The 22238-nt window shown below is 33.4% G+C and overlaps 1 protein-coding gene across 1 annotated transcript in view; it reads right to left on the bottom strand.

Moving 5' to 3' along the window:
* Positions 1-1749: 1749 nt before the first annotated feature.
* LOC116352270 (LIM/homeobox protein Lhx9-like) overlaps positions 1750-22238 on the bottom strand; it is a 34251-nt gene continuing 13762 nt past the window's right edge. Inside the window, exons 2-8 of the mRNA XM_031784743.1 lie at positions 20327-20451; positions 14726-14953; positions 14211-14475; positions 13971-14096; positions 12670-12811; positions 2164-2382; positions 1750-1971 (exon numbers count right to left, since the gene is read on the bottom strand). Coding sequence (XP_031640603.1) covers positions 1888-1971; positions 2164-2382; positions 12670-12811; positions 13971-14096; positions 14211-14475; positions 14726-14953; positions 20327-20351 — 1089 coding nt within the window. The 5' untranslated portion in view covers positions 20352-20451 and the 3' untranslated portion in view covers positions 1750-1887. The remainder of the gene's footprint in view (positions 1972-2163; positions 2383-12669; positions 12812-13970; positions 14097-14210; positions 14476-14725; positions 14954-20326; positions 20452-22238) is intronic.

Below are 22238 nucleotides of genomic sequence, written 5' to 3'. Positions count from 1 at the left end.
TTGTGGTTTTGCATATGCATATACATATGTATATAGTTGTAATGAACGACCTTTCTAATATTTAGTCCAATTTTTCTAGCCAAAAACAATCAGTTTTATGATTTCATCCCGGAAATATTATGAATCATAATCAAATTTTAATTTTGAAAAGCAAAAGTCTGAACATCAGTGAATGGAGTTCTTGGAAAGAACAAAATCATCAATTTAAAAAAAACACTTTGGTACAGCCGAAGCTTACAATTGATACTCACATTAAAACTAATTTGGATTGAAAAGTAGCTGTCAAAGATACTGAATATATTCCAGATATTTTACGAAATTGCAGCTGATTTGTGAATTCCAATTTTGTAGCAACAACAATATATTAACAATAACCCAAAATCAAAGTTTGAAATCGAATTTGTTATGAAACGTGCCTGCTTAGCGCAGTGGCTCAGAAGGGCGTAGGGTACTTGTCAGAAGCGGCTCCTAAAGTTAACCACACTAACACATTCACACCTAGGAGCAGCTCCCAGCAAGTGCGCTCTTCGTGAGTGTCGATTTCATGCTCTGCTCTGAATGTACCCGTCCAAATTGAAAGTTTTCACTTGGAGTAAACAATTGTGTCCATGGAAATAAAAGTGGCAATACAAAAACGGCATCTGAAGAACGTTACATAATTTTTTTTGTATGGAGTTAAACTATGTAAAAAAAAAATTATGTAACGTTCTTCAGATTCCGTTTTTGTATTGCCACTTTTCTTCCCATGGACACATTAGAAATCTGAAGAACGTTATAACTCCATACAAAAAAAAATTATGTTCAGATTCCGTTTTTGTATTGCCACTTTTCTTCCCATGGACACAATTGTTGTTGCCACAAAATTGAAACTCACAAAAAGCGGCTATTTTGCGAAATTTGTTGAAATATCTATTCAAATCTAATCATACAATGAATTCAGCCACGAAAATTGAAAGTTATTTAAACAGACTCATTGAGAATCGACATGACCTCGAGCGACGGTATATGTTGTGGATGCATGTGAACCAACCTCTGATTTTTAGCCAAACTGAATGATGGAAGATGCATCTGTATGGTAGTATTCGTATTCATTCACAAATGCTTCTAACGCAATCTTTTCATAGTTTTTCATCAATTAATTTTTACTAAATGATCGAATCATCAGATGTCCATTTTAACTGAATGTCTTGACTAAAAATAACATAAACTCACAATTTTAATATGTAACAAGTTTTGTTTTGATATAAAAACCGATCCAGCTCTCAGTTTGGTCTCTCACGAAATAATACGTTGTTTTTATAGCATTTAAATGCTTTGTTTCTTGTTACAAATTAAAAAAAATATATCCTCAAGAGTCGGAAAAGATGTTTGTAATTTTTATCAAAGTTTCTGGATTTAAAAACAAAATTTCAGCATAGTTGTACGACACCACACCGCAACACATCGTACCGCTTTATATTTGAAAAATATATTCTGCATACTTTTATTCGTTATACATCGAATTCGGATGCTCTGACTTCTATACATCTGGATAATAAATTTACATCACTCATTTTGTAAAGATTTTTTTCTTCAAAAAGTGTCTTTTCTGAATGACTTTAATCCACTCTCTGAAATAGTATCTACTGTTTTTTTAAGTACCACCTAATCGAACGCATTGCACATTTACAATAATTAACTGAAAAATGTGCAAAAGATCCAAACGATGAGTGAGTTTCATTAATCATATTTAAAATATTGCACAAAGAATTTAATGGAGCTACAGTGTAGTCTTTCACCATACTGTGTAATCTGATTTATTTATAATCATTACAGATCATATGGATTGTGAATTCGTCAATTGTATGTCCGGTTCGAATCGATACCAATGGAGAAAATATCTTCATATCAATGCACTTGTGAGTCAAATTCGGTGATTTTGGTTTCCGGACTGCTTCCGTAGCCACTGTCACGATGGTGTTGTTGTTGCACCTAAATAATATATGACATAAAAAAAGACAATCTCCGCAAAGATCTCAATTGGCACCAATTTGTTAACCACATGAGTACCACGATGAATTGGTGCCATCAAAGATCCACACAGAGATTATTCAAATATTATTGAATCCGATTTTGTTTATCATACCATATGAATACTATTTGAAATTTGAATAGACACATTACCTGATGCTGTTGATTTTGTGAATGTAACATATGATTTACGTTGTTGTAATTGTGATTTTGGGATGGTTGATGTTGGTTCTTCTGGTCTTTTACTTCGTTCAAACATGATATAATTGGATGCTGAAAATTCGATGCAACGCTCGAACGACTACCATTATTACCGCAGCTCATGCCAATATTTCCACCGTTCCTCTTATTCATACCACTGTCTCCTGCTGGCTGAAAATAAGCCCATTCATTGATTAGAACCGCAATTCTCGTCAAATTTAATTTTTATTTTGTTTAATGTTTGCATTTTAAGTAGATAAAATGATGCTCTTCGAATTTAATTCGCTTTCTTTGAACGAAAAATCTCATTGAATGACGTTTGTCATTAAAATAGAATAATGTCGTTTTCTTGTATCAGCAATGCACATAATTCATCATATTCATATAATGTGGAACGCATTTTCGAGGATACCGAAAAACATTGGGATAAACCACATATGTACGTTGTAGAGAGTAGACCACATGAGCTTTTTACATGCTATCATTATTATCAACTTGGCCACAACATTTGTTTTTCCATTTGCTAAAATATGTATAAACATTTATTGTTGAAATGTGTACAATTATTGGTAATTGCGAAGAGAACAAATCCTCGATTTAATATACTTTACGATTTAATATACTTGTACATATTTTGATAACAACGTAAAGCGAATTCAACGAATAAATAAAACAAACACGGATAGTTTATTTTCCGGTTCGTTTCGAGAATTTGAAATCGATATCTTCAGCTATCCGTGCTGAAAATGAAAATTTACATCTTATTATGGTTATAAAGTTTAAACATAATTATCATCATCACTTTCGCTTGATGCGTAAAATTCTCATCTAAATTGTCCAGAGACTCAGCATTGGAGCAACGAAATTACAACATTTGGCATGATGGAAAGCGAGATAATTGTCTTTGTTGTATTTGTGTTTTTATGCACAATTTTGTGCACATTTCGAATGCAATCATCAAACTGACAAAAGCAGTGCTCATAAAAACCCAAAACATTTCGGGCCCATGAATCGAGTGGAACATACACGCTTTTATTGCTATAGCCAAACGTATTATGTTCAATATCAATTAGAATAAAACAGCGAAAAAATTTAGATGCCAAATACCATGCAAAAGTGGAATATTAATGTCCATAAAAAGTCGGAAGTTGAAGTTAAGAAAATAAGCTAGTACGCCATGAAAATGACTAAAGAAGTAAAAACCAAATCGAAATAAGTAAATTTCATCAGGAAAGTGTCTTGGAAATGAAAAAAAAAAGAAGAAGTGTCGCGTATGAAAATAGAAGAGAAATAAATACGAACAATAAAATTACTGAAGAAATAATACACGATAAAAAATAGCGAGAAGAAAGCAGAATGGAAGTGCGAAAGGGAGAGAGAGAGAATTGGAGATGATGCGAAAGACGTTCTCGTAACAAATACAAATTACATATACATTCACACACGCTCGTGTGCACCATGATTGTGAATAAATGGATGCTGCCGAGGACGAGGCGGCAAACAAACGAGAACGGGATGGAGCGCGCACGCCAGTTGAGTATGGCGAGATGATTTTAATTAAACTTTTTTAATTAGTGTGCGGCGGACGTAAAATAGTTTGTGTTGTTGTTCTATAACATGTGCCACCAATGAATTACGTACAGCCATACTCTGTTTCTTTCTTTCTTTCTCTCTCTCTCTCTCTCTCTCTCCTCCTCTATCTGACTCTATCTCTCTCGTTACACGACCAGCGATTGAGTGCACGATGCATATGTCATCGTACTACAAAATCCAAAACATATTTGCTGAAAAGAGAACTGCCAAACGCATATAAGCCATCACTCATGCAAATGTGAAAGCATTTCAAAAGATCGTTTCTTTGAAAATGTATTCATGCCTTCTTATTAGCTGCATCGACACCGCTCCTTACAAATTCGACACACAGAGAAAAGCAGAGAGAGAGAGATTTAAATATTAAAGTGACTTTATTTAGAACTGGTGCTAGTTGCGAATAGATTTGTACGGTGTTGGTTCTTCAAATTTGTTGAGTACATTTTCAAAGTCTTTGTGATGGACATTCAAAATCGAATGAAACTAAGGAAAATAATTGGCATACGTAGCTTTTCATTCTTTCTGGCACATGGATCTGTTACGCCAACGTTGCATTTTGTTTGCTGCATGAAATTATACAAACTGAACCTCAAATGTGCATGTTTCCATGTTTTTTGCCATAATTCTTTGCTCGAATCAGGCTCAAAAACTTTCTATGATGTTCAAAATTATCGGTGCCACAATCACAATATTATGGAAATTGAGAATGCCGCAAATGAAATGTTCCTTGTTTTACCACATATTCATTAAATTGTTTTAAAGAATAAACAATGATTAACAGCAGTACTTCTGCCATTCATTAAAACGATACATTCATTTTGAGTTCCGAGTCGGTTTGAATGTTACGATGCAAAAATGCACATAGTAATTTCTATGTTTAGAATTCCAATACCTACAAAAAAAAGAAACATAGAAAAGAGGCGGAGAGTCTGCATATGCGATCAATTTAATTGATTGTATATTTTCAATATTCGAACGAAACATGAAACTGATAAGAGTGTGGATGTAGGTAGTTTCGAAAAAAAATACTGCAAACAATGTACGGAAAATGAAAATATGCTACCGAAAGCATACATTTCTTTTTTCATTGAACTAAGCACCGTTCATCGAAAAATCAAAAAAAATAGATCAATTTTGTGAATAAAAAAATAACTCAAGGCTATAAACGTTTAAAAAATTGTTCCCGTGTTCAAGTCAATTAGCGAGTCGGATTAGAAAAAAAGGTTTTCCAGCAATGATTTTAAAAATGCTGGACAAAACAAGCATACAACATGTATAGAATAGTGCTGTCAAATATTTTCGGATTTGAATTTATGGATTTTCTGGTTTCGATGCATCACTTCGATTGAAAATTTGGCTCAAAACCAACAAATCAAAATTTTAAATGAAAACGTTAGTTGGATATTATGCTTCGCTTTAGCAAAAGAGTGTATATTACAACTTTTCATCAGAACAATGAAAGGAATTTGTAAAATCTACGAGTTGCCTGTCGTCGCCTGTCACACCTAATTAGGAATGAATTGCAATGCGAGTGAAAGAGATGACCATGGAGACTTTGAAAAATTCTACAGTTGATTTAAAAATATGAAATCAATGCAATCAATTGACTTGATTGTATAGATACTTATTTTTTGATTTACAGCACAAACCCGATTATCTGTCAATCGATTTTTAATCATTTCTTTTAACAATAACATTCCAAGGTTCAAATACAAGGGAAATGATCTAGTTGCGAACATACAAAGTTTATTGTAGTTGCGATATAATTGGTTATTTCAATAAAAAGTCGCAACAATTCGTAGTAAATTGTTAAAATTTAATCAATACAAAGGACGCAAATTGTCTTATTATTGTTTGCAGCTAATTCCGATTTCACGAACTTTTTCAGACACCACCTGCAAATTAATTCGCATAAAAGTCGCAAAATATCACATAATTCGCGACGTTTGTATTGAGATCCAATCCCCTAGGGTAACTATCTTAATGTTCACCATTTATTCAGGGGGGTTAAATTACCTGTCTCTTTCATTCTTCGGAGTTTGTCGTGTATTCAGTGGATAATCAGGTTTGTGTTGTACTTAACAATTGATTTTCAACTAGAGCTTTGGATTGAATAAATTGCATTTTTGAGCTCGTTTATCTTATTCAACAATGCAACCATTTTCAAATATTTATTCAAACTACAAAAGTACTCGTGCTTTTACCAATATTCTGTTCACATGTCAGAAACTAAAACAAAAATCAATTGAAATTTTCGTAATGTTAAAGCGATTTGAATGCGAACACCGCTATTAAAATACAACGGAGCAGTGTCATGAATATTTGATCGTTGATTTGACTTGAACAAATGGATATCGCTTATTGTCATTCGTTAAATAATTAAGTTTGTAAGATCCATTAAATGAAGCATGTTTGCATTAAGTGTCATTTCATTGCTCCAAATTATTCGATGATACAAATCACATTTCCAGTAACTGCTGCAAATTACAAAAATCTATGTTCCATCATTTAAATAAAACATATTAAGTGTGAATGGTGTTTTGTTTTCATATTGCTTTTGCATCACAATTCAAAATTTGGTTTCATTATTAACAAAAATAATCAACCAAGGATGTCTTTCGAGTATCCATTGAGCCGCAATTGCAGAATAATTTCTCCTCTATCCCCACATTTTGCTGAAAAATGATTTTGGTGTCAAAAGATGAAAATATTTCATTCAGAAACATGGAAAGATTCATAAACTTCATACAATTTTCACATACCCAATGAGGTTAGAAGATCAACCAATTGAAAACCAATTGGTGAAATAAATAAGGGAACTATGCATTTTGGAAAATCGTTGGAAAGGCAACAAAAATGCACATAATATATGCATTTGAATTTTAATATCAACATTTTCATGAGTGAGTCATGCCGAAGGGTGTATTGAAATCGATAAATTGATATCATTTTAAAATTTCATTCTGAGTCATTTTTTTGTTGGACAGAAAACAAAAAAAAAGCTTGGAATGCGATAATACAGTTGGAGCGTATTGCTCCAGAGCAATACGAAATTAGGAACGAATATTTGGAAACGACAGCGTCCCTCCGTTTACGATAATTTGGTGTTTTCATGTTGTTGGGTGCGAAACACCTAGCCAAAAATTAATATCGAATTCATTTTTTATATCATTTTTTTTTCTCATTTCCCATTACTTTTGATGAAACAACTGCTCACACGTACATACACGCAAATACGTACACGAGAGCGAGAGAGAGGGAAAAGCGTGTGGATTTTATTTAATTAAATTTCCGTGAAACGTATTACATATAAAATCAATTTGCGCTTATTCTCTGTATAATCTGAAATGCGTAAACGAATGTGAATAACAGCCGCGTATTCGGTTAATTAATAAAATCATAATCAATCATCAATTTCGAATAATTGAAGCGTTTTATATTTATTATTAATGCTATTTGCCTTTTTCGTTATGCCATCAAATCCATAATAGATGACAGAGTAACTGGTTTGGTTATATTGAAACCTCTCTTATTTTTCGTTTTGTTTTGTTTTTTTAATGTTTTTCGTATGATTACATTTAAAAATGGATTTAATGAAATTAAATCAATTACAAAAATGAGTGAAACCCAAAGCACAAAACGAGCGAATATGTTAAAATAATAAATGGGAAATTAATAAAAAAGAAAAAGAAGCAAAAACATGAAATGACGAAAAAAAGCAACAACAATACCAAGGACAGTGACGTTGATGATAACAACAATATTCCCATATAAAATATACAGAGTACACAACATACAATATAACGAGCGACTGGAAAATTCACAGGAAAATTACAACGACAATACACAAAACTCTTTATTTCTGTATCTGGTGACTGTTGTTCCCTGTCCCTGTCTTCTTCATATAAAGTGCGCACTGTACACGCAATTTATATTCGATACAGAACAGACAAGTGGACGCATTGCTTCACGGATGTGTGTACCTAACAGCATAGCATTAAACCGATTATAATGTCGTGAATGCTGTTGCATTGACAAAGATGCAGTGAATTGCCTGGAGAGTGAAACGACAGAGGGAAATATTTTAATGTAATTAAATTTGCATCGTGCATATATCCATCTGTTAATTACATTTGAATTACAGTCAGTCGCATACACACACACACACACACAAATACTACAAATGAATGCGAAGCATCGAAAAGTCCCAAACCAACAGCACACTGTGACACTGTGAGCATTTATATCAGAATAACGGCAATCGCAATGAATCGGAGCATCTTTTGGATATGCAAAGACTTCTCGAACCAACACTATACACAGGCAGGCAGAGAGGGAAAGAGAACGAGCCATTTGCCCGAATTGTGGGCGACACACATCAATGCACAATATGTCGCATGAGCTAAAACATACGCTGAAGATGAGCTGAGCAAATATTTGATTCAGTTGAAATGCTGGAAAATGCCTCGGCAACGTCATTCACAGTGTGATGTTCTTTCTGTTGTTCCGGCAAAACTGCAACTGAAGCTGCAACTTAAAATTGGAGCAAAATATTCACGACTATATTAAAATTGCGTTCCATTTATCGCTTTTGATAAGAGATAAAATATAAATAATTGCCATCTGTCTTCAACTAGCCATATATTTTGTTTGTTAAATCAAAGCAACACTACATTCAGCATACTTTTGGTTCCTTGCTCTTTTCATCTTTTTTCTTATGCAAAACTATAAACAATATTTTGTTATTAATTGAAGATATTTGGTGTTTACTGCTTACAGTGCGGAATGAAATGAAATCAAACTATCATCGCAACTACAAGTCAAATTCAAGCCAGTTGAAAATAGTAGCTTTTGAATGTTCGTTGAACTGTTAACGAGCGAAAATCGAATGAACGAGCGAACAGGCGAGATAGAGAGCGAACGATTGGAGAGAATGGTGAAGCAAGTGAGCGAGACAATCTCGAAAATGTTTTGTAACTTTTGGGTCGTTCAATGAAAATGACGCATTTAAATTGGTTGAACTTCCAAAACAAATGTGAAGCATTACCTGTTCATGAGTTATTCAATATATTCGGATTCATATCATCAAAACAGGCGTGCACATACTCGTACACATACGCTTATAGCGTTTTGAATGCTTTATTTGATCCAAATTGAAAACCAACTTTAATTAATTATTTGAAAATTATGTATACAAATTATGCATTAAATGGCTGGAGAACCCAAGACCGAACCAAAAAATCAATAAACATTCCATCGTTTCGCTGCTCTCTCTCTCTCACGCTCTCTGCTCATCTCTCTCTCTCTCTCTGCATCTGGCATTTGAGCGATGTGCTACTGTGCCAAACATTTAATTAATAATATAGCAAACGCCACTGTTAAATATAACTATAATAATAATAACAACATTAGTGTTAATTCCAAGAAATTATATTAAGCGTTTCGATAAGTGTTTCAAGTGTTTTGAATACACTTGTTTACTTTGTTTGTTTGTGATGCACGAACACAGTGGTATAAACTCGATACAAAACACCATCTATTTACGAAGACGTTGACATTGTGGTAAACATGCACACATACATATATATAGCACGTATTATTCTCTCGGTAAATCCATGCGACTTAAATAAATATGTAAATGAATTTGATCTTTTGATACCGGATACCACTTATGATGTTGATTAAATCTTGAAGCCGGAAACACATTCAATATCGCAATGTTGTCATATTATTTAACATGAGCACTGATAAATGAGTCCAGTATTGCAAAAAAAAAATCAAATCTTTAGGTCGACAAATTGTGAGAAGGGTGCAAATTTGAATCGTCGATTGGATGCACTGTGAAAATTGTGTAACATTTTAAATATAATACATTTAGTTTGTATTTAACCAATTTACGATTTTAATTCGTAGCAGCACGGAATTGAAGATAGCTTGCACAACGTAGAAGTTATGTGACTTTTCACTATTTTGTATTTTAAATATTATAAAGAAGTTTCCAAGTAGGGATGATTTATCGTCTTATACATGAAAATTAATTGAAATTTAATGTTTTGTTCTTCTTCTTATATACCAAAAGTGGTCCGCCATCGATTGAGAGTAATTTATTGATACAATTTGCATTCGTAATTAAAATGATCGACGGGTGAACTTAAACATTTAAATTGAACGGGTGAGGATTAAAGCGAGCTCAAATCTCGATGAAAACAAAAGAGCATCATAACATTTTTTTTTACATAGATTTGTTATTTTAATTACAACAACAACTCCATACAAAAAAAAATGTCATGTTGGTCTTTTATTTTCATCGGGATTTGAGCTCACTGTAATCCTCACCCATTCAATTCACTTGATTGTGTCAAATATCATTTGTATTATGGTTGGAGTTGAGAGTTGATAGTACTTGATTCCCATTCAATTTTGTTTCACAGTGGTGAGAATGTTAATGGCATTATGATTTTGAAAATGTATTCATTGAATAGCCGCATGAAAATGAGTAAAAAAAGCATTTAATTTCTAGTCATTTCGATTACGATTCAAACTGTGCAACATAAAATGCGAATTAAAAAAATGAAGCGAAAAAAAAATCTAGATCATAATGTGTAATTCATGAAGCCAATTAAGATGGATGAATTGATAAAGTCAAGCATTTCACATCATAAATACGTAATGATTTCCGGAAATATCCATTATTGTCTATCTTTTATTCAAACCATAAAACCTTTTCACCATTTCAATAAACATTCACAAATGTAATGAAACATTTAATTCGCAATGCAGTCGAAACTAGAATCTTCATTCACTCATATAGAAAATTGAAAAGATTGGTCATTCAAAAACATTTAAAAATATGCAAAAAAAGAATATAAGTATCTTCAGCTTCATCATCAAGTGCTTTCGACATATATTTTTCTTCATTCATTGAACAAACACAGTTTTAAATATTTCCGCATTCTGTCTTTACATATTTGGTTCAGATTGAAGTATTCGGTTAAAAAAATATTCTTTGGTCAAAATGAATTCAGGTATAGAATGGTTGATGATGAAATTTGGGAGTCCAAATCTATGAACAACGTTATCATATTCAGAAGAATTCGTTTATTTTGGCATTTGTCAGCTATTAAGAGGAACAAATATCTTATCAGTTTATAATTGAAATGAGTACTTAATTATGAACGAATAATTGAAGGCAGATCAGGAATATTTTTGTCATTTCAAGAAGGGGTGCAACGTTTTTATTTCAACAGAATTTGAGCAGAAACATTGATAATGATTTGAATTATTACCAGTTCGTCCGAATTAAATTCGAATAAATTCGAATTTTTCCTTATTCGCATTGAACGAATTATTATTAAGAGCAGGGCTGGTAATTCTTATTACTGAGTGAGTTGAAAGGTCTGTGAATGTAACAGCCCTTTGTCAAAGGTATCAATCTTCGTCGTTCATTTTTTTTTTTCAATCAAATGCAGTGCAAAAGAGGATGGTATTTTTCGTTGAATTTTCCGTGAATCGCTCAATAATAGAGATAATGTGAGAGAATTTGCGAACGTTATTTAAGACTTGTTCAATGCTCCTCTTCACTATCGTCATCATATTCGTGAATTATTATTTCACAGTGAAACCAAGTTGTTGCTAATTATAATGATTGCAATGGAATTTCTGTGCCGCATCGAAACTTTTAATTAGTATTTAAGCTTTAAATAGAGCCGAATTCTGCAGATGGAATATTTCATGGTATTCAGTCCATGCTAATAAATTCAATTTATTAAATTGCAATCGGTTATTGGTTTTCTCGTGTATCCCGAAAATTATAAGGCCGACGAGCACCAAATGACGAGCGATAGAGACGAAATATTGAATCCGAAAGGGACGAAGCAAAGCGAACATCGCAAAAAAAAAAGTGACGGGAAAAAAATAACATTCAATGAACTGCAATAATTACTAGTAGGGCATCCGCTTATAATTTGGTGCATAAAACATCAACTATCGAAAAGTGTTCGTTGTCTCATAAATTGGGTGAAAATGTGTGCGAAACATGTACATTTTTGGGGTAAATGTTGGCTCTTTTGTTGCCGAGCTACTATACTATATTGCATACATAGATCCCCATACCCCGTATATAAATGGCACACCATATAATACACATTTTAAATAGCAGCAAAAGAGCGCTTTTATAAACTTGCATCAGCATGTCGAAGACTGAATCATTTTCTGTCTGCAGTGGTCGGCCAAAACGATATAATTTGTGCACCACTCTCCTATATAGATGAATATAAATTTCTCCGCATTACAATCGTGGCCGAAAATCAGCTAGTGCGAGATAGAGAGAATATGGTTTTTGGTTTTGTTGTTGTTGCTGCTGCTGGTTCTTTTTTTCCTTTTCGCGCCCGGTTATTTGGTGTGGACGTATGTGTGTATGTGTGTGTGTGAAAAATCCAAGCGTACATGCATCATTGACGTCCAAACTTTTTGGACACACAGTATATGAATTAACGTATTATAAATTGTCCGGAATGATTTGAATTATCTGTTGGCGCGTTCCAGTCGCTATTCATTAAAATACATAGTGTGCAAGATGTGCATGCAAACTTTGCCATGGCATTTTCACTTCGATTAATGGCAAATGCGCCATAGCCATCACCATCACTATCATTGAACGTTTCATTTGTTTACATTTCCATCGGAATTTTTGTTATATACGAACCAAATGACCACGATCGGTGAGTTGTCTTCTTTCATCTAACTACAACCTCATCAAGCAATATACAATAAACACCATGGACATTTTACATATATGAAAATGTGGATATTCGTTTATTTTTTTGGCGCTGTTTTTTTTACTCATGCTTCAATAGAAATTATACGAACCTGTAAACTGCTCACTTGTCTCCGAATATGCGCCAGACTAGATGGATTATACGCCATATTAGCAAACACACATCTTTCCTCGTAGTCGTACTCACACAAAATTTTATTCTCACACAAATAAAAACGATCACCTACACAAAACCTGTAAACAAACAATGGAATCAAATTAATTACTCGGTTTAATAAGCAAGCAAAATGCATTTAACATTTTTAACATGTTTCACTTTCCCGCTGCTCACTTTTTATAGCGTTTTCTATTCAGTATAAATCTAGGGGATCGGATCTCGATCAGAAAATAGCGAATTATTCGATATTTTGCGAATTTTATGCGAAATGATTTGTAAGCGATGGGCCAGTAAAGTTGTGATTTAAAAAACAATTCGCAAACAAAACGCTATGAACGTGAGACAATTCGCAAAATTTGTATGTTTTGTATGTATCAAATTGTGAACGCTTGTAAACGAGCCAAGTGAATAGAGGCGACGCACGAAAACGAAATGAATGAATAGCGACAACGAACGAAAGAAAAAATGTTATCCGTTGCCGCTATTCACTCACTTCGTTTTCTTGCGTCGCCGCTATTCACTTGGTTCGTTTGCAAGCGTATATTATATAGTTTGATTGCGAATTGTATGCGAATTTTTTGAATTATTTTACTAAAATGACGACTTTATCATACAACTAATAAATTTTGTCCATTCGCGAATAGATCATTTCCCCTAGGTATAAATTGTCGCAATTTATTTTTAAAATTTTATTGATCTATTTTCAGAGCAAAATTTAGAATAAAGTGTTACTGATGATACCAAATCGATTTGAAGCACACAATGCATTTCATTTCAGAGTGTTAGCAACAAATAGAAAGGAATACATGACAAAAAAAAGAGAAATGGGAACAGGACATAAAAAAACACGGCTAATATCCTAACAGTTGACCTGCTTCAAAAAATAAATACAAACGAAATAAAATCGATTGATTGTCGTTAATCTATAACACTCTTGGAGCTGGCGAGAAATGACCTAATTCGAATAAATTGCCTTAATACAATATGTATAATTGTATTTAGTTCAGATAATGATATTAAAATAAAATAATAATTCGAAATGAATAGAAATGATATTTCCATTAGACATTAGGTAAGCTTTTTTCGACGTTGTTAAATTGAAAATGAACTAGAGAATACTGATGGTATTTTATATTTCAAAAATCTTATTCTATGGAACAAAAAATATTGCATATTGAACATTTCATTTCGACATTTGTATAAATCAATGGAATTTTCAATTTTTATAATAGTTACCTGTGATTACACTGCTGACAAGCAAAACATTCTAAATGATATACATTACTTTTTGCCCGCATCACCATTTCAAATGCAGGTATCACTTTGGTACAGGCAGCACAGTAGCCCGTAGTGCCAAATAGTCTGTATATAATTTGTGTGTGAGTGTGTTTTTTTTTTATTTAAAAAGATAGAGAGAATAAAGCATTTGAATGGAATTCTTTTGAAATGAAATGAGATTGAATGAATATGACAAACCTAAGATAATCCCGTTTACATAAAATTAAATTTGCCTTGGTATAAAGAGTGGACCCGACTTCACCTAATCGACAATCACAGCATCCGCATTTTAAGCAATCCTCGTGCCAGTATAAATCTAAAGCTTTCAATAGGAATCGCTCGGTGATGCGTTTACAGCAGCCGGCACATTCTCGTACCCCGTTGCAGCTTGTGAGATTGTTGTTATTACCATTTGCACTGGCACCGCCACTCAAAAGCAGTGTGGTGTTTTGATTTGATAATACTGTGACGGCGACAAAATACAAAGAAATTAAGTTGCAACAAAAAAAACACACACAAAGACACACCAAAACAAAACAAAATCCGAAGCGAAAGTCATTTTCATTTAAACAATGCAATGAACAAACATTTGCCATCCACCAAAAAATGGGAGAGACAGAGAAATGACATCGAGAAAAAGCATGCAGCAAATGAATAAATGAATTTTTGCGGTTTGGCAAGTGGAAAAATGTAGTTGTTTAATGCTTCGGTACCTGTTGGTAGTCCTGCGCTATTGCTGGACGTCGACAGCGTAACCGACGATGAAGTGCATACATTTGACGATGGAATATTGGATGTAGGTGTTGACGGCGATGACAATTGCGACGAAGGTTTTACGCAAACTGATTTATGCGAATCCACTTTGGCTTGATGACGAACCAACGGCTGATATTGGTGATGATTGTTGTGCTGATGGTGATCGCCAATTCCATTGTCAGTAACTGGAAAATAATTCAAAAATTATGAAAACAAATAAATATGTTTGTGTACTCGAACCAAAAAAAAAATTAAAGAAAATTATCGTATAATAAAAATGTATCCAACGGAAAGAGTTGGTTTACTCTCTCTCTCTTGTGTGCTATGGTGCCGATTCTTATCATCGATAATTTAAGTGTTTTATATCGTCAAGTAATTCTTATGCGTTTTCCGTGTACAATGTCGAAATGGAATGAGAAAAAAGTGCAAATGGATAAATGTTATTAAAGCCGAAAAGATATTGGTTTTGGTTGAGAAACGAAATGTTCTCTAATATATATAAAACTTATCGACGAACACAAAAATAAATTCACTCCTTTCGCACGTGAAGAACGCGCGATATGTTCAAATACAGCAACCGGCATTATTCATAGTTCATGTATTTGGCGAATGCTGCCTTTGAGGAACCTTCATAAATTCTTTTTTTTTTGCCCCAACCGTATATGAACGCGTGTGCAAGTCCCAGTCGAATGTATGATTTGGCTGTTAGGTTTTGCACCTTACGATTACGAGCGCGAAACTTGTGTGATATGGCGCGTATGAGTGGCGCAAATAGTTGGCGAATTATATGATATTTCGTTACATTAGTTACATTATATGAGAGAGGTAGAGAAAGAGAGAGAGAGAGAATGAGAGAGTGAGTGAGATTCGATTTAATCCAATCGAATTGATTTACGCTAAAAGCATGAGCGAAATGAAAATTATCGAGTTTATCGAGACTTTCGAAGCGAATGTGTACATACAATCTTTCTTCTTGTGATTCTTTTCACTTTCTTGCTTTGGTTCGTTTTTATGTGCGCGTCGCGCAACAAATGCGAACAATCGAATGAAATGGAGATGATGTGTGTATGGTGTATATATATGTATTGGTTCGCACTTGAACTCGATGCGAATCGATTAGATCGTTATTTTTTATTTCTGACGGAACAATGAACGAGCTGCTAAAATCTGCAGCTTTTGCCCTTCCATTTCGATGCACTTTACGTTGCGAAATCAATCCTTTCATTCATATTGTATTTATCACATGTATCCAATAATTGAAAAGTGCTGTACTGACTCGGCAACTGACTCTGCTCTTTTTTTAGCTTCGTTCGCTTGCTTGCTCCCTCGCTCGCTCGCCTGGCTGCCTTGTTGCTATTGTTCGCCGTTCAATTTGTTATTTTCGCAATATTTATTCTGTGAAATTTGTTATTACGTGTATTATTTAATGGAAACGAGATTGCAGTTCAAATGGAACATTTGAAACATGCATTTACCATAACGTATGCTGTTGATTTACGCGTACACTCGCAACAACGGACACATCACATTTTTCAAATAAATGAAAACGTCAGCCTTTTGTCCACTTTAATATCCAACACATTCAAGCGAATGCATTTATTATTATTTCGTTTTTCTATTGTCAAATCATTGGTGAATTTTGATGATATTTCGCTTATTTTGCCTAGATCCAATATTGGCAATTGTAATTCGACCGAGCGTTTGACAATAATCAGCGTTTGTTCTATTTTAAATTAAATTGAGAATTGCGGTGTCTGTGGGCTACTATGGATGTTTGGTCTTTCGCACAAAAATACCATTTTCGAGCAATAAAAGTGTAAACAAAAAGATTATCCGAAGCTCATTTCAAGTTCAAAAGGACTTTGGCATCGATGTAATAATTCGTGTTGTCTGCATGTATGTACCTGAATGAATTCAATTTGTATTCATTAAGTGGAACAACGGAAAATGCGCATGTGGTTTTGTGAGTTCCATTTTATACGGGGTACGTGTAATTTCGTGAAAATAGTAGTGAATGTTTCAAATGGTATAATTAAAAAATTATTCATTTATTTCAAAACTGAGCGCTTGAATGTTGTTGTTTTGTTGTCAATTGCAGTTTTCGCTCCATTGTTGAACTGTATGTACATTCTGCAGCAAATCAAAGTTTCGCACAAATCGGATTGAATCGTTTATGTGTTTGGAATGTGTGTTGCGGGCGATCACAGCACATGTGAATAAAATAAAGCAAAAAAAAAACCAGCGAAACGGCGACGAGGTAATCAAAACGAAAGAAATTCCACTGAATTGTACTCTTCAAACATTTTTGTTGATGAGTTTAATGTTTGGTGAAATTAATGCGGCATAAGAATAACTGCTGAATACGCTATTTAGAAAATCATACACATTTTTGATGGCTTCACGGTAGCAAATAAATGGCGCACATTCCCTTCCAATAAACATGGGCTTACGGATGGAATTGAAGACAGCAAACGAGTAGGTGTAAATGTAGAAGAGTGTGCGAGATAGAGAGAGAAAGAGAGAACGAGAATTGAACAGCAAAGAATAATAAGAAGCGATTTAGTTATCATTTCCATTATGGTCGTCGAAAACTCTGTGCATCTACATAAACAAAAACAATTAAATGACAAAATAGTATACATATTACGTGGAAGCCGTGAATTACTCACTTCTCTGCACTCAAAATTCGGTATTTCTTTCAGACTTCGGCTTTATATTTTGCACATTGCCGCATTTCATTCGTTCGTTTCGTTTTGTTGTGAGCAAGAAAACTCATGATGGAAAACGTACACAAAAAGAGCGATTGAAATGAACACATTCTTTATTTCGGTGTATCTCTCTCACTCAATATCTCTGTCACTTTCTTTCTTCCGTTGCGTGCTAACTTTCTCTGTTTCACACACACACACAAGCATACACGTTCCTGCCAAAATGGTAGATAAATGCCCGAACGGCAATGCCAAGAAATAGAAAATTGGTGGAGCAAGAGTGAGCGACGAAGATTGTGTGGAGAGCGGCAAAAATACGTAGCAAAACGCACACACACACACACACATACAATACATGCACACACCATTTAAAATAAAGAAGAAGAAAAAAGAAAACTGATGAACTTTATACACATAACGAGAATAAAAAGGAGTTCAAATTGAATTTTAGCAGTCTAAAAGTTTAATTAAAAAGAGCCAGAATCGTTTCAACTCTTCTTTAATTAAGATTCTGATGTTAGATATAAAAAGCAATTAAATTAAATAATAAGAAACATTGTATTTTTTTTTTCTCTCCTCGGTGTTGTGTGTTTGGTGTGCTGTGTGCTTCTATGCTTTAGCCTAACTATACAATTTCTCGGATAGTCGAATAGCGCACGCTACTGTTATCGTTGTTGTCACTGTCGCCGTCGCCGCGGTATTTCCACAAACACAAACACACTCTCGCATAAACGGTTCATTATCCTTTTTTGCTTATGTTTCTGCGACATTCATACTTTTCATTCCGTTTTCTTTTTTTTTTCAAATACATTTTTATTTAATGAACGCTCGTTCCGTTTATTACAGGGTGTCCCCTATTATATTATGTGATGAATTCTAATCATGCCGGGAGATTGCATACGACACAGTTTCAAATAATTTAGTATGTGAACGAATGAAGTAATTATATCAAGTCAGTTTACAAGTCCAAATCGAACAAAAAAAAATACTCAAAAGGCACCTTAACATTATTATTATAACGACTTAGTATTTTCTATCAATTTTTTAAATGTCTGATGAGAAAAAATAAACTCATTCGATTATCTTCATTTCGCTACTATCCACAAAATCAATAAATAATTGGTTCGATTTTCATAATACAATTTAATGATTCAAATGGAATAGATTGAAAATGTGTATGCTATAAAATTGGAGCAACTAAATACTTAAATTGATGATATGCAGAGAGTGGCTAGCATAAGGGAAAATTGCATGTTGGTTATATGAAAATGTTTTCTTTTTTTTAGTTTTCATTGTTGTTGTTATTGTTTATTCATTCAAATGGAAACAATTCAGTCATTTTGCATTAGCCGATCATTTTATTTTACCATTTGATGGGAACCATGTGGTTGCCATCACTTATTTGGCTTGTGTGTTTTCGAAATGACATTCAAAACCATCGAATCCACTGATAGTTGTACGAATGTATGCGAATTTATCTACCAATTAATTAATGAAATTATTTATGGTTCATAATTTATAAATAAACTCGAATGCATACATTCACTATTGTTATTAAGTTATTAAGCTCCCACATGTGGTATATGGAAAACATTACACACGTGTGCAGTTGAATAAGTGTAATATTGTATTTGAACTACGGTGATCTGTATACACATTTTGCACTTAATCAATCTAGAACTCTCTCTCTCTCTCTCTCTCTCTCTCTCTCTCTCTCTGTTTGAGCATACAACTTTTATTGAAAAAAAGAAGCATTTTGTACTTTTCATGTAATTAAACTCAGCTTTAAATGAAGTATAGTCCAATTAAAGCCGATAAATTGAAGCTTATTTTCAATATTTCCTAATAAATTTAATAGACAGTACAGTTTCAATACGTTTGATTGTGCGTCAATGCATTTCCTCAATATTTGGATACATTTATTGTTCAATTCACATAAACAATGTATTAATTTCAATGACATTAGCTATAGCTAACATTGAACAGACAAAATACATCGACCACAAAAAGCAGTGAAGACAAATTTGATTTGAAGATTTGAAGAATTCAACCACCAATCATTTTAAATTGAAATTTCTACCATCATGGCATAGACCCTCTCCTCTCCCTCGTTCACTTCTCATATCAATTGTTTTGACGATTCTCGGCTCTGGCTTTCATTTTAATATGAATGATGCATAATAGATAGAACAATTTCAAGCATATAAACTCACAAACTGTGCGGCACGAATCGACTAACAATACGTTTCATACGTGAAATATCCACAATGAATAATAGCGCTTCTGCATGATGTTTGACAGTTATAAAGCATAGGCCGAAGATGAAACGATTCATACAATCACACAGAGGAATAGAGGAGAGAGCAAAAAAAAATAAACTTCATTACACGCTTGACTTAGCAATCATTTAATAGCTATGTGCAAAGGCATTGAACCGCAATCTCATGGCTTTTTCTTTACAAAACTGATTGTTTCCCCTTCGTTTCTCCATTTGTTTGGGTCACTGTGTGATACTTTCGCTCTTACTCTAAATAGAATAAAGCCCAATGCAACTTTGTTTGTTGGATTTTCAATTTACCCCGAGTGAGAAAAAAAATCAATACACCATTCCAAAGTCAACCAGCAAATGATTGTGTTGATATGGTGTATGTCTCACATATTGACTGTGGAAAAAATGTGTGTGTGTGTATGTATGACATTTTTGTTAGTTATCTTGATTTTTTCAGTAGTGCGAAGGTGTTTACATTTGAAATTACTTGATTTATTTTTCTATAATTTAGAGTGGCTAAGTGGAGCATAAAAGAATACCCCATTTTTGGGAATGAATAAAAGAAACGCTTTCAAACATACCAGGTAGAGTTTCTGTATTGTGCATTCCTCCAGTAAATCGCTTCACTTCTCCGAGGCCTAAATGTTTTACTGGTGGATCGTGACCAGCATTTCTACGCCTTGGACTTCCATGTGTACCCAGTTTGCTAAAAAAAATTGAATAAATAAAATATGTTGATAATAATTCATTGCTTACTTCAATGCAATTTATCTTTTATGTTAAAATATTTGGTGGCCCCAGTGAGAGGTGAGAGCATGACCATATCACAAGAAGGTGAGAATTTAAAGACATAATATTGATGTACACTTAACCTACACTTAATTTCAAGGCTGTACACTTTCATAAAATCATCCTACACTTATTTTGAAATTTCCAGTATAGGTACCCTTCGCCCATCATATAAGGCTGGTATGGCCAAATCACTTAATTTCATAGTAATATCGTATACACTTAATGTACACTTTTTTAAGACCATAATACATTACATTTTGAATTTAGAAAATAGCTACCCCGGGCAAAATTATGAAGACCCCAAAAAAGAGAAGTCGATTTTTTGAAGAAAAAAAATTCAGGTACACTTCGAAACAAAATGTTGTACACTTACCTACACTTCCTCTAAATAACAATAAATTTTGAAAAAAAAAAAAAAATATGTAGTAAAATTATGACTACACAGCCAAAAATGGGCTATATATTAAATGTTACTATTTCGTAATCTGTGTGTTGGCATATCATTGAGAAAAGATGAAATTATTTCATTATTTTGCAATAAATTATCAATATTTTACATTTAAGCACGTTCCCTTTGAAATGGCGGGCGCCACCGTCGACTCAAAGAGACTTGAACTCTATACATCCTCACATTGACTTACACTTCCGAACAAAATGTTGTACACTCATGTAAAAAAGTACTGACTAACCAGTCAGTTAAATAATTTGGGACGTTTTTGACTCAATCCAACTGAGATTGAAGTCATTTAAAGTTGAAAATTTATTTTCAGTTGATTTCAGCACAGTCAGTCACTTTTTTCCACACGGGTTCTCTACACTAACCATTCATTTTGAAAATTGAATGAGCACACAACCAATAATTGTTTCTCTCTTTGCTGTACTCTAATTTACTGTAATTTTCTCATCAATTCTATTACAAGAATAAAATTTATCGAAAAATAATTCAGGACGTGTATATTTCCAAAAATTTAATTTCAATTTTTACATTAAACCAGATTAATTGACCTGATTCGACTTGAATTCCAAACATTCTCAAACCTTTTCAATGGTATTCCGTGGTCAATATAGTAAAAGTCAGATAACTTTTGTGATTATGGCAAATCCATCGGAATCGCATTAAAAAGTGGCGCATGAATTTTAAAGATGATGCGCTTGAAGTCGAAACTTAATATTAAATTTTTTTCACAACTTTCACAAATGTTTTTATATTACCAATTTAAAAATCCGTATTTCATTTCATCGATAAAATTGATCAAAATTCGTCAATTTGAATCAAATGAATTGCAATCATTGTGTCATCAACTACAATGAATGTTGAAAAAAGAAGTTTGGTGATTTTCACGTTCTGTTTACAAAGCGATTTATAATAACTGCATGTTGTTTATTTGAAAATTGAATTTGTAATGAAACTCTATACAATAGCAGCACCTCTCAGAATGATATTGGATTTAACTTATGTGCGCACTATCGGAAATATTAAAAAAATGGCCCAAATATTGAGAATGTTTATGGATGGACATTGCACATATTGCTTGGTTGGTTTGGTTTGATTTCTCGCAAAATACAGATGTTGTCGAACTTTGGCCGTAGAGAAATTGAAAGTCAAACACATATGTACGTGTATACATACATAATATATACGACAAATGGTTAGATGAAAAGATGAAAATTGGACAAAAATACACCAGCTTGCAGAAAGTT

Source organism: Contarinia nasturtii, unplaced genomic scaffold (genome assembly GCF_009176525.2).
Source record: "Contarinia nasturtii isolate CC-2019 unplaced genomic scaffold, AAFC_CNas_1.1 Cnas_scaffold_187, whole genome shotgun sequence".
Taxonomy (NCBI): Eukaryota; Metazoa; Arthropoda; class Insecta; order Diptera; family Cecidomyiidae; genus Contarinia; species Contarinia nasturtii.
Note: the sequence above shows the minus strand (reverse complement) of the source record. Positions and strands in the feature narration are given on the sequence as shown.